This window comes from Anolis carolinensis, chromosome 5 (assembly GCF_035594765.1).
Source record: "Anolis carolinensis isolate JA03-04 chromosome 5, rAnoCar3.1.pri, whole genome shotgun sequence".
In the NCBI taxonomy this organism is placed as follows: Eukaryota; Metazoa; Chordata; class Lepidosauria; order Squamata; family Dactyloidae; genus Anolis; species Anolis carolinensis.
The window spans coordinates 36,373,198-36,387,992 of NC_085845.1; the positions used below are offsets into that span (position 1 = coordinate 36,373,198).

Consider the following 14,795-nt stretch of genomic DNA (forward strand, 5'->3'; position numbering starts at 1 on the left):
AAACATATCTGTTGTTTCTTAAATAACTACCACTTGGAATAATTTGATTTACCAACAATAGATAGATTACTTGTCAAGACTTTCTTGACTGCTAGAGCAATTATACTAGATTCTAAGTAATAATAATAATAATAACAATACAAATTTTATTTGTATTCCTCCCTGTAGAACATAAATAACAATCACTGAGATTAAGTGACCAATAAAGCCAGTGAGTCAATGATACCAAATAAGTCAAGACCAACTAAGATTGGAGTGTAGTAGCCATATCCAGGAGATGATGTATTGATTGCACATAACTTTTAATCCTCCTCCTCTCCATATGTGATTGAACAGAGATAAGTTTTTAATTGCTTTTTAAAAGAGAGAAGGGAGGGGGCTGTTTTTATTTCTTTGAGAGGGCATACCAGAGGTGGGGGTGATCACGGAGAAAGTGCTTCTCCCAACTGTGCTTGAGAAGGGGGTGGGACCGAGAGTAGGGCCTCCTCCGTTGACCGCAGTGGTCGAGATGGTTTATACAAGGAGATGCAGTTAGCCAAATAGCCTGGACCTGATCTGTTTAGGGCAGTGGTTCTCAACCTGTGCGTCCCCAAATGTTTTGGCCTACAACCAGAAATCCCAGCCAGTTTACTAGCTGTTAGGATTTCTTGGAGTTGAAGGCCAAAACATCTGGGGATCCACAGGTTGAGAACCACTGGTTTAGGACTTTATAGGCAATAACCAGCACTTTGTATCTAGCCCGGATGCGGACTGGGAGCCAGTGGGGCTGCCACAACATGGGTGTAGTTCTTTCCCTGTGAGGCGCTCCAGTTAGTAACCTGGCTGCCAATCTCTGTACCAGTTGAAGCTTCCAAACTGTCTTCAAAGACAACTCCACCTAGAGAACATTGCAGTAGTCCAAGCAGGATGTGACTAAGGCATGGCCTACTATGGCTACGTCTGGCATCTCAAGGTACGGGTGCAGCTGGTGCACAAGTTTTAACTATGTGATGGCACTCCTGGCTACCTCCGACACCTAGGGTTCTAGGCTCAGTGCTGAATCCAGGAGCACCCCCAGACTGCAAATCTTTGTTTTCAGGGGAAGTGTGACTACATCTAATGCAGGTTGTAGCCCTGCATCTTGATCTGCCTTTCAACTGAGCAGAAGTACTTCTGTCTTGTCTGGATTTCATTTCAACTTGTTGGCCCTCATTCATCACTGATGACAGATACCAGTTCAAGACCAGGATGGCATCCTTGGCATTGTTTGGAAAGGAGTAATAGAGTTGGGTGTCAAAGGCTTTTTAAACCCATGAAACCAAGATCAAACTGCCAGTATTTGGCAGTTTGATATAAAAATGTTCTTTCATATAACTTGTTCATTGCTCAAAGCATAAGTCACTTACTAACTTGTACAGAAATTGGCTCTGCTCTGTGATGAAATGTTCTGCACACAGGAAACATTTAATACACACCCAGGAGTACAATTCCTAGAGCTCCTTTCAAAAAGAAGGTGGCATAGATTCTTTTAAAAAATATAAATATTACCATAATGTGAAACGATTAGAAAGATAAATTATTTCAGATAAAAATTACTGCATAGTTATTGCTGAGACCAGAATATATAGTGTGGTGCCATAAGACTGCGAATTTTGACTTATTTACAGATGTAACCTGATCAATAAAGGAGTAACTAGGATATGAATAGAGTACACTCCTTTATCTGTGGATTTGATAACCATTCTTTTATTTAGCAGTGTCCCCAAAATATACCCACCTAAAAGAATTTTGGGGCTTCTCTTGGTCTTTCAGTGCTATTCTTTTTTATACTGGCTAGTGTTTACAGTCTGAAATCAGTACAATTTGAACTCTGTTTGATAGTACAGTAGAGTTTCACTTATCCAACATAAACGGGCCAGCAGAATGTTGGATAAGCAAATATGTTGGATAATAAGGAGAGATTAAGAAAAAGCCTATTAAACATCAAAATAGGTTATGATTTTACAAATTAAGCACCAAAACATCATGTTATACAACAAATTTGACAGAAAAAGTAGATCATTACACATTAATGCTATGTAGTAATTACTGTATTTACGAATTTAGCACCAAAATATCACGATATATTGAAAACATTGACTACATTCTGGATAATCCAGAATGTTGGATAAGTGAGTGTTGGATAAGTGAGACTCTACTGTACTTCTCTCTGTTTTCTGTTTTTGTGTAATTTTGAATAAAACCTCCATACATACTACTGAAATACTGAATTAATTCAGTAGTGTTTTCAGAAAATCAGTCCCAACGCTTAGCAAATCAAATTATGAAGTTAAGAATATATTACTCTTGATCACCAAATTCACAAAAAAAATCAACCATATGTCATGCAATTTGTATTTAGATCACAGGCAATATTTCAGACCACTTCTGTCTTTATAGCAATGTACTGTTTTATTTCCTTGTGAAATATGTCCTGAACAAAATAACAAAAGCCATTCTTCCATATTGAAACTTTGATTCATTGGTCCTTTATCCACAGATAAAGGGTTTGTTATTTTTTTTGCTACACTATGTACCCTAGGAACATTTTGAGACATTTTATATAGTCAGCTCCTTGGGAAAAAAACCAATCTTGTGTAGAGTCCTTGGCCTACAAGGAAAAAGGAAAAATAACCTTAAATGTATTTCCCACAATCTGGTTTTCTCGAGATTTTTTTCTCTTATAATACAACAGTACTGCACACATGAAAATATGCAAGATATTTGGGAGCCTCTTTCATTCTTCAATCAGATTCCATCTTAAGAAGCACATGGACAAGGACATGCTTGGTAGAAAGGATTATCCATTACAAACTGTACTTGCCACATGTAAGGAAGCTCAGCATTTTTGTGGGCAGTTGAAAAAGATTTTGAAGAAAGCATGGTTTCTAATCCATAAGAATATTTCTCCACAAGAATGATGTGATACATAGATAATAAGGGTCTATTGGTATTCAAAATAGAAAATTATTTTTAGAACATGAGTTTAATTTAAAATTTAAAAATTAAATAGATAGAATTTGTTCCTTTGCCTCTGTGATAACAAGTAAGACTTGCAACAAAATGTTTCATTTTATCCTCTTCTCATAAGAAGCACGGGCCTTTTTAGGAATCAGAACCTTGAACAGAAAAACATAATGTTCTGTTGAAATCTCTGAGACTGGAAATGGGTGAAAGACAGCATTCTACCCATTCAGGCGTCCCCATGCTGTGACTTTATATTCCTATCAGTGTCTGTTTTGAGACTAACTGCTGTCTTTAAGTTGTGCTGTGTAGTGATAGAGATTTTTTTGTGTGTGTCAGGAGCAACTTGAGAAACCGCAAGTTGCTTCTGGTGTGAGAGAATTGGCCATCTGCGAGGACATTGCCCAGTGGATACCTGGATGTTTTACCATCCTGTGGGAGGCTTCTCTCATGTCCCTGCATAGGAAGCTGGAACTGACAGATGGGAGCTCACCCCGCTCCCCAGATTCAAAGTGCTAACCTTTTGATCAGCAGTCCTGCCAGCACAAGGGTTTAACCCATTGTGCCACCGGGGGTTCCAGTGGTAGAGATGAGGTCTCGGGACCTAAGCAGGACTGTTATTAACAGGATGCCTAGAAGTTATGGGGCTGGCATAAGTTGAAAATCACTTGGAAATAATTAACGACATACTGGGAGAGTGGGTGGTGGCTTTGGAAAGATGGAAAGGAAAAAGGTAACATTTCTCCCCCTCCTTTCTCCTGAAACTTTCTTGTATTATGCAGGGATAATTTGTTTAACCTCATGCTATATATTCTTCCATACTAACTCTACCTTGCATCCAGGATGCTTATTATAAGAACTTTTAGAACAGGAGGAGTGGTAGATTGTGTGTATAGTAAAGTGGGAGTAGGTACAGTAGAGTCTCACTTATCCAACATTCGCTTATCCAACGTTCTGGATTATCCAATGCATTTTTGTAGTCAATGTTTTCAATACATCATGATATTTTGGTGCTAAATTCATAAATACAGTAATTACTTCGTAGCATTACTGCATAATGAACTACTTTTTCTGCCAAATTTGTTGTATAACGTGATGTATTGGTGCTTAATTTGTAAAATCATAACCTAATTTGATGTTTAATAGGCTTCTCCTTAATCTCTCCTTGTTATCCAACATATTCGCTTATCCAACGTTCTGCCGGCCCGTTTATGTTGGATAAGTGAGACTCTACTGTAATATGGTTCTTCTGATAGAATTTAGAGCCTTTAATGGACAAAAGGGGACACCACTGGATATACTATTGTGGTTGTGTGCTTATTCTAATGGATTTACTTAGATCTTCTGTCGAGACACCTGCAAATCCATTTTTCTGTAAAGACCAAATATTTCCCTCTTGCTTGTAATATTTTTTTCTAATGACAACTATGAGGGTTAAATAGAAGCTGAGGAGATAGGGTCGTTGCATCAAATGGGATTTAAACTGTTTATTTAAGTTAGGGATATATACATGTGGAAGTGGGGCCCATTGATCCCCATATCTCCTGACATGAGCAATACCATTACATTACGGTGCATTAAAAGTGACATCACATCATTTCCAGATGCAATTTTGTTGTGATTTCCACAGTTTGTAAATTTGGCTTTGCTTACATGTTGACTCAACTTTTCACAGTTAATCCACTGGGTTTCCTTTGCTTGAAACTTGCTTGAAATGAAGATATGATACAAGTTTTTCAGTTCGTTACTGGCAATACCTTTTTGGAGGTGAAGCAGGCATGCAGAATGATATACATTTTAGGAAAAAGCAAAACTAATTCTTGGTTGTTTCATCCTTTTGGAATAGCTAACAATGGCTCCTTCCACACAGCTGTATAAAATCCACATCGAACTGGATTATATGGCAGTGTGGACTCAGATAATCCAGTTCAAAGCAAATATTGTGGATTATCTGCCTTGATATTCTGGGTTATATGGCTGTGTGGAAGGGCCCAATGTTTTCTAAGATAAACAAATTGCTCACTGTATATTATTTTGAAGGAATGCATCATTTTAAAAATATCAAATGTAATGTGACCATGTACTGAAGTATTTTTCTTTGACTTTTAATATGTTGGTAATGTAGGATTTGTATGTTTATATAGTTTTGCCTAGCCCACATTTGACTAACTTGTCCTCCATGACCTTCTGGCAAACAAGTTAGTCAAATGTGGGCTAGGCAAAACTACAGTTAGGTGGATCTGTAATTGGTTAAGCAAACGAACCCATAGGGTGCTCACCAATGCATCTTCTTCATCTTGGAAAGAAGTCATGAGTGGAGTGTGCCACAGGGTTCTGTCCTGGGCCCGGTTCTGTTCAACATCTTTATTAACGACTTAGACGAAGGGTTAGAAGGCAAGATCATCAAGTTTGCAGACGACACCAAACTGGGAGGGATAGCTAACACTCCAGAAGACAGGAGCAGAATTCAAAACCATCTTAACAGATTAGAGAGATGGGCCGAAACTAACAAAATGAAGTTCTACAGGGACAAATGCAAGATACTTCACTTCAGCAGAAAAAATTAAATGCAAAGATACAGAAGGGGGGACGATGCCTGGCTCGACAGCAGTACATGTGAAAAAGATCTTGGAGTCCTCTTGGACAAGAAGTTAAACATGAGCCTACAATGTGATGTGGCGGCGAAAAAAGCCAATGGGATTCTGGCCTGCATCAATAGGGGTATAGCGTCTAGATCCAGGGAAGTCATGCTCCCCCTCTATTCTGCCTTGGTCAGACCACACCTGGAATACTGTGTCCAATTCTGGGCACTGCAATTGAAGGGAAATGTTGACAAGCTGGAAAGCGTCCAGAGGAGGGCGACTAAAATGATCAAGGGTGTGGAGAACAAGCCCTATGAGGAGCGGCTTAAAGAGCTGGGTATGTTTAGCCTGCAGAAGAGAAGGCTGAGAGGAGACATGATAGCTATCTATAAATATGTGAGGGGAAGTCATAGGGAGGAGGGAGCAAGCTTGTTTGCTGCTGCCCTGGAGACTAGGACGCAGAACAATGGCTTCAAACTACAGGAAAGGAGATTCCACCTGAACATCAGGAAGAATTTCCTCACTGTGAGAGCTGTTCGGCAGTGGAACTCTCTGCCCCGGACTGTGGTGGAGGCTCCTTCTTTGGAGGCTTTTAAGCAGAGGCTGGATGGCCATCTGTCGGGGATGCTTTGAATGAGATTTTCCTGCTTCTTGCAGAGGGTTGGACTGGATGGCCCGTGAGGTCTCGTCAAACTCTACAATTCTGTGATTCTATGATTCTATATGACTTAGTTGTCTATCAACACACCAGCCTTGCCATATGGATTGCCTAATGTTTTAGGCATCTAACATTAACTTTCTTTTAATGTTAGATGTCTAAAACTTCTGCACCTTTGTTGAAAACCTTCTGAGAAGGCAGTTTTTCCTGCATAATTGGTTTTTGTTTTGTTTTCAAATGAACTTGTTAGACCCCTGAATTTAAATGTGACTTCAGCATGAAATATTATTGCTGAATTTTATGAGGTGCACTGAATTTTCAGGATAACTTATACAGTCATCTGTTATTCCTACTTTCCTACTTTTTAATGATTTTCAGTGCCAGACAGTTAGCCAGCCTTTCTTTCAATTAATTCTCCTCATGCTTCATGAGTTTTCATCATTTATGCTCCCCTATAATATAGTTTATTATTTTGGTTACAACTACCTTAGAACAAGAAAGCTTAGACGTGCAAAGTTAGTCTGATGAAATGTAAAAGCTGACAAGTTCTTTAACTATATAGTTACAAAGGGGCAATTGCAAATACTGAAGTTGGGTTTGGGTGATAAAATGTCAACTTGTTTCTGAAACATTAGCTGTACCTGATGTATATGGTATTAATAAATAAACTGCAGAGCTTCACAGCTGCTGCACCTTGAAACAGGATCTGGTGAAATGTAATAAGTCTGGTAGCACCACTACTTGCTCCTAGCTGTGTTAATTTAAGACTTGACTGACAGGTATAACTATAGCAATCCATCTTTCATTTGAACATTTTCAGGATTGTTGTTTTTGTTTTGAAATTAGTTACTGCAATCCTGTGGAGGTTTCTTAAATTTACAATGAACCTCTGAGGCAGTTTAATTCTTTGAATATTAAGAGCTGCTTAATTCTGGAGACTTTCCTTGTGTTCATGTATTTAATGCTGTATCAGCAATGCCTATGCTAATTCTTGTGTTCAGGGGCTTTAACACTCTGATTGAAGTCTCCAGATGCAGATGTGTGGCGTATGAGGTAAAGACCCAAGGAGGTCATTATTTATATCTAATTTAATTAGTTCATGCTCAACTCATTGATTGATCTACTGACAAACAAAGGACCTTTCAATGCTACTTCCCAAACCCATTAGACTAGCAGTGTGTGTGTGATACCTTTGAAAGCTCCTTGGCATAGCTGGTGCTTGAAGACTTTGGTTATATTTGGGCGCTGTCGAGAAGTGGGTCAACTGCAAGGAAGCCAAGACTGTTATTATATAGTTGCTACATCTGCAAAGAGGTGTGAGGGCTTGGGCAAGAGAGCAGCTTGAGTAAAGGTTTCTGTGCAATGGAGCACCATCACCTCCCCTGTCCCACCCTGGTGTGTTTACACCACAGGTTCAGCTTAGATCCACATTTGTAAGACGGCTTTAAATGTTATCACAAACATGTGAATGCATAACAGCTATAGCAGTGTGTTGCGATAGTAGAAAACCCTTACTTTTTCTGTATAGCTAGACAACATACTAAGAGCAATATATGCATGAAATGTTGGATAACAGTATTAAAAAGTTCAGTGTGTTTGCCAATGAGGATTTTATTCATTAAATTCAGTGAGTTGCATTTAGCTAAGATTCAATTTCTTCATTTTAAAATGCAAAAACTTGACTTTTTCCAGATAAACCTAGTCTTGTTGTGCATTGTTCTTATACCCCAAATAATAGAAAATAAACATATTTGTTGAAGATTATAAGATAGGAATCTTTTTCAGTCTTTCACGTATAGGATGATGGAGGTACTGAGTACAATTCCATTTCTGTCTTGTTAATCTGTTTATCTTTGACTTTTAACTTGTCCCCTTTTTTGTCTCCTTTTTAGTTTCACTAAATAATATGGTCTCTATATTTGTTCAAGGCAGCTCTGTCTCAGCTACTATATCATTGTCTCCTTGGTGGTCTTCATGTTTTGATAGCCATGTATTTGATAGCCATGTATTGGAGCCCTATGGGAAACTCGTGTTTTCAGTATAGATATAAACCAGCTGTTACCCATCTTTTTATTGGGAAATGATTATTATTATTTAGTATCTACCTATGTATGGAAACTTAAACCCTTGTCCATTTAAATACAGTGTCAGGGGATTTGTGAGAAAAAGCCCATCTTCCTTACACAGTAGGAATAAACTGCTTTTTCAGATATTTCAGATGCTGCCATGAATATTTGTTGAGTCCATAAACAGAACTTGTGAAAAATTAAAATGTGTTTTGATCTAAATGTGCACAAAGAGGGAAAGGTGCAAATAGTAGCAAAATCAACATGCTTCTAATATCAATCTTTAAAGTTTGTCAAATTCTTTCACACCAAAGGGGCTCTCGAAGCCCATTCTGATGCTAAAAGTTGCACTCTTTCTTAACTGCCAGACATGCCAATCTGTAAACATTTCAGGGAGAATTTTACACCACCTCATCTTTATGTCAGACAGCATTTAATGGTTGAATGATATTGTGCCCCAGATCTTGGCAGCTATCCTCCAGGGGCCAACTTTGGGGGATTACACTGACATTCAATCAGTGGACCATGTCCAATGTAAACTAGACAGGGACCATTTAAAATCGGTTACTATCAACAAGTCAAATTAGCTTTATTTAGCTTAGAAGCTTTTGTCCAAAGATTTCATAGCAGCATTGAATTTTTACAGACACAGTCTTGTTTATGGTCCTTGTTTGGGAAAGGTTCCTGAGCATCAGTATGAACTCCATTTCCATTATTTAATGTTTAGTAATGTGCAATGCTTTTATATAATAAACAAATCTGACCTTTTCCCCTTCTTCTTCCATAGGTGGAAATAACTCTTCAAGATGTCAATGACAACCCACCAGTGTTTCCCACAGATATGCTTGATTTGACTGTTGAAGAGAATATAGGAGATGGGTCTAAAATAATGCAGCTGACGGCCATGGATGCTGATGAGGTAGAAGATCATTACTTCTTTGAACTGTTGTGTTACCCAGTTTTCTTAACAAAATTGTAAGATTTAAATATCAAACTGGGCATTCTATTTGTCCTTAGAGAGGAACAATGGAAGAGAAGAAAATAAGGATCCATGAAATGTTGTAGTAATGTGCCTTATGGGGATACACTAAATACTAGAAGGCACAGTGTGAAGTTAAGAAGCACTCTTACATATAGTCATTTTTACTATTACTTCTTTTGTTCATAGTTTCTGCCCTATGTCCATCTGCCAAAGATATAGATCAGTGTCTAAGGATCCACATATGACAGGAAGGAGCTTTAAACAGTTGTTATAAATACCTGATGTACATGAGGTTAAATTCAATGTAAAGACCCCCTTAGAGGAGACGCGGTGAAATATTCCATTGATTTCATTTAATCTAATGTTGGTAGGACCAGTGTGGTAATTTACTCATATAACAACTATCTGAAATCTGTATTAATATAAAATAATAAGGCTCCGGTTGTGCAGCAGGTTAAACCACTGACCTTGCTGAACTTGCTGACCGAAAGGTTGGCGGTTTGAATCTGGGGAGTGGGGTGAGCTTCCACTGTTAGCCCCAGCTTCTGCCAACCTAGCAGTTCAAAAACATGCAAACGTGTGTAGATCAATAGGTACCACTCCAGCAGGAAGGTAACAACGCTCCATGCATGACTGGCTCTTTGGCTTAGAAATGGAGATGAGCACCAACCCCCAGAGTAGGACACGACTAGACTTAATGTCAGGGTAAAACCTTTACATTTATCTAACAAGACTAGGTTAACACCCATTCTCTAAACATGAAAAAGATACTGTACAGAATAGCATGTAATCAATAAGGTAACATTATTCAACCTGAAGCTCTCCAGATAATGTCTGAGAATGACAGTAATTATAGTAAACTATACCTGGAGAATGTCAAATTGGAAAATGCTGTTGCAGAGGATCAATAGATAGTTAATATAGTTATGATATTTCATCATGCTGGGCTAATCCCAATATCAACAGTCTTGACTGAGTTGAATAACATTATGATTAAATTAAACAAGTAAGATATATAATTTTAAATAAAAATATGAATATAAGCATATTTTCAGTTTTTTACAGCTTTTATTAACTATTAACTATAATAGATAAACAGTCTTGAGCAGTGACTATATTCCAGGAGTATTTACAGATTTAATTTATATTGTACAGTTCTCAGTGTGTGTTAAACATCTCTCTCCAAATACTCATTGCATGATTTGGAGGAGACCAGATGTAAGAAATGCATCATATAACATATAACATCTTTTATTTTACATTTTTACACACATTTCACATATCTGTTTACAGTGTCTTACTTGTATATACACATACAAACATTCATAAAGCAGTCAGGAAGTAAGATATTCAAGGTAAACTGAACATGAGTGAGACTTCTTAATCACAACTGAAACTCATTCATTTTATTAAGTTTAATCTCTAAATAGACCAACATTGGATTTCTCCATTATAATCTGTATTAGTTTTTATTTTGAGGTAGAAAGACAGAGGAGACTGAAATATTTAAACTAGACTCTCTGGGTACTGGGATAAATTCAGATTGCACCTGTCACTCATCTAACAGCTACTAGGAGAAAGAAAAGAGAAACAATGTTTGATCTCTTTGTTTGACAGTTATACCCATTTTGATTGCTGGGTATACTGGTTGTAAAAACAATTACAAATAAAGAAATAAATTGTATACTTAATTTGATATAATTGATAATATAGTTAGATGTAGAGATAACATGTTTATATCATAAAAGACTTTAATCATGTCAGTCATAACAAGACTGGAATGTAAAGGACTATGGTAGAATCTTACTCAAAATATATGCAGGCAATTAAGGGATTCTAAGAATTACATGTTTCTCCAAAATCTTTTGCTTACTTTATGTTACAAATATATGCTGTTTGTTTACCACCAACAATTTCAGCCAGTCAAGGAACATGAAAGCAATGAACTGGATCTCAACCCATCCTGATTTGATTTTATAATACCTTTGTTATGTTGCTAAACATTCTTGCTTAAATGCTGTCATTATTTAGTATGTGCAGAGAGAGAGAGAGAGAGAGAGAGAGCATTATTATTATTATTATTATTATTATTATCTTTATGTACATTGCACCTTTCTGCCCGTAGTACTCTCTGTGACTAACAATCCCACACTTAGTCATGTTTTGCAATACAAAAGTTTTAAGAAGATTAAATAGTAACAATGTCACAAAAACAGATTGAAATGCAATAAATACACTTAAAATGGTATTTAAAACTCACCCTTCCCCAATCCCACTCATACTTCCCCAAAGCCTACCCCTTGTATTTCCCCAAATGCTTGCAATACATCCTATTCTCAATTAAAACAGGAAAATACGCTGTTTAACTTTATGGCACTTCCCCCAAAGTCTTTGATGCAGGAACCTGTTCCTTTAAGAATTTAGGATTTCCCTGCTTGTTGAACACTTTCAGATCTTAATATTATCTAACTGATATGAATTCTTTTCAATATAAAAGTAAAAGTGGTATTTTTCATAGATTTGTATTCCAAATCAACTGTTTCATTAAAATTGTTTGGAAGGATGAAAATGCTTTTCTATCACTGTCTTTGTTGTTATCCTTGTGTAGGGAGCAAATGCTCTAGTAACTTACACTATCATCAGTGGTGCAGATGGTAGCTTTCATATTGATCCAGAATCAGGAGAACTGATAGCCACCAAGCGTTTGGACCGAGAACGTCGCTCCAAATATTCTCTGCTGGTCCGTGCTGATGATGGCTTACAGTCTTCAGATATGAGAATAAACATCACTGTTAGTGATGTCAATGATCATATTCCGAAATTCTCCAAGTTATGGTATTCTTTTGACATCCCAGAAGATACTACTCCAGGTAAATAAGAGTCTATTGATTTTTTTAAATAAATAAATAAACAGCCTCTAAAATACACTTACAGAATGTGCAGTTAATACTAACTTCTTCAGCAATATTATTCTTTATTCAGTATATGGCATAACACTCATGAAAGCAACATTAGCAGGTGAAAGCGGAATATATGCAATATCTTCTTTCCCATTGGGTAACAGAACTAGGTGACAAGAATAGAGCTGGGCATCTCTCTGAAACATGCACATGTGAAGCAATCACCATGTTTGGAAGGGATGGCTGCTACTGAAAATTGGAAAGTGGGATGTATCTTCTTCCCACTTGATGGAGATTTTCTACTCTAGGAGATGTAACAAATTAAAGTTACAGGGTCTCTGTCTCATCCCCTTCCACACACACACACACCAGAAGACCCTCCAGAGCAGGATGCAGTGAGGGTTGGAGAGGGCTGTGGAGGAGGAATAGAAACCACAATTGTGAGTGTTGAATTTTAGCACATTACTGTTAGACTATTAGATTTTAGCCCACAGCACACATTTTATGTCATTAATCAGACCAGTGTCTTGACTTAATTTGTGTATCATATTCTCTACTCAAAAAAATGTTAAGCTAACTAAACATGGGGTATGCTATAGGGGGTATTTTTCACTGAACTACTATGGATTTGCAACTTAAGGATGATTAGTAAGAATTTTAGAATTTTCAGATAGAGAGCTCAGTTGCTTCATTAGACTTTGAACCCAAGGATTCCACAGGATGTTGTTGTGGAATGTAAAGTGCAATATAGTGCTGTAATTGTGTTGTGTGTGAAAGGACTCTATATCCCTCTTCCCTGTACTTTAGAAGGAACTATCTTATGCAATGTGCTACCCTGACTTCTTGACTTGCAGAAAAAAATTTAATGCAGAGTGAAAAAAAACCCTGTGTGGTGACTGCATGCCATTCAATCAATGTTTCAACTGTAAAAAGAATTTTAAACCCAACATGCAAATTAATAGTTGCTGAGTTTTTAAAAATATTAATTACATATGAAAACTACTTGACATTTGCAGAAGCTAAAAAAAATAAAAACTTACAGGTTCCTTTTAATCGCAGACTTTCACTGGAGCAGATCTATGTACCAAACAAGTATGTAGTTTTTTTGAAACATGGTTATCCCTCAAAATATTTACACTGAAAGGAAGTACTTAAAGCAAAAATATGCTTAGTTAGATTTTGGTATATGTGTATGTTCTGTTCTACCTCTTCTTCGTGGGTTATTCAGTTTTTCAGTAGTACTCATAGCCAATTGTATATTGTTGTTTTAACTATAAAAAAATGGAGTAGAGCACTTGCTTTGCATATAAAAAGTTTCAGATTAATTTCTCAACTTCTTAAAAAATGTATTTTGAGACTTCTTACCAAGAAAAGCCTACAATGCAAACTGAGGTGTGCAGTAAGCAGTGCTTTTTGGACAGGGTTTTCCATGAACATGTCCCAACATACAGAAAAATGTGTAAATCTCACTCACAGGAAGAAAGCTATTGAATTTTTTTTTCATTCTTTTATGCAAGAATAAAATAGGCAATGATCTACATCTGTAATCTGAAATACTGATTCCTACATGACTTCTGTTCATTTTCTGTCATTTTTTACTCTTTAGGTTCTTTAGTTGCAGCCATCTTAGCTACTGATGAAGATTCTGGTGTAAATGGAGAAATCACATATACTGTCAGTGAAGATGATGGAGATGGAACATTCTTCCTAAATCCAGTAACTGGTGTTTTTAACTTAACTTGCATGCTGGACTATGAGATGCAGCAATATTACATCCTTACCATTCGTGCAGAAGATGGAGGCGGACAGTCCACCACAGTCCGAGTTTATATCAACATATTAGATGTAAATGATAACGCACCAATATTCAGCATGGATTCTTACAGCACATCTTTGATGGAGAACCTGTCTCCAGGATCAACTATCTTTCTTTTCAATGTTACTGATGCAGATGATGGTATGTGTTTTTGCATATGTATATTTTACAATGTAACTGATGCAGATGATGGTTTGTACTTTGCATTTTTAAAATATGTGTATTTTATACATATATTCATGCCTCAGTTAACAGAGACTCTGACAATGTTTCTGCTAAAGAAGCAATACCCAGGAACACATGTACTTTGTTAAATGAGGTACACTTGTGTGTGTGTGTGTGTGTGTGTGTGTGTGTATGTGTGTGTGTGTGTATATATATATATATATACACACACACACACACACACACATATATATATATATATATATATATATATATATATATATATATATTAACACATAATGAATGTTAAGCCACAGTTATCATGAAATGATCTTGATCACCTTCCAGCATAAATGCAGATTGGTGACTGGAAGGAGGAATCTACAAAAAAGCCCCAACTCAACCAGTTTCCCATGAGCAAAGTTCACACGACCTCTGCATGCACTCCATTATATTCCAAAAAGACAAGATTCATGAAAAGAGTTGATAATATTAATATTGTTTTTTTTAAAAAAATACATAGAGAGTTTACACAAGATCATGTTACAGGACATAATGTTCAAGATCCTACATTGGAGGTGGGGGTAGAGTGTTCCACGAGCATACTTCCTTTTCTCCTTTCATCTCTTCAACATCCTTATAAC

General features: G+C 36.9%; 1 protein-coding gene across 1 annotated transcript in view; it reads left to right on the forward strand.

Annotated features, from left to right (window-relative positions):
- The window catches only part of fat4 (FAT atypical cadherin 4), a 163,906-nt gene that overhangs the window by 83,607 nt on the left and 65,504 nt on the right, over positions 1-14,795 (forward strand). Inside the window, exons 2-4 of the mRNA XM_062983642.1 lie at positions 9,076-9,207; positions 11,879-12,140; positions 13,777-14,127. Coding sequence (XP_062839712.1) covers positions 9,076-9,207; positions 11,879-12,140; positions 13,777-14,127 — 745 coding nt within the window. The remainder of the gene's footprint in view (positions 1-9,075; positions 9,208-11,878; positions 12,141-13,776; positions 14,128-14,795) is intronic.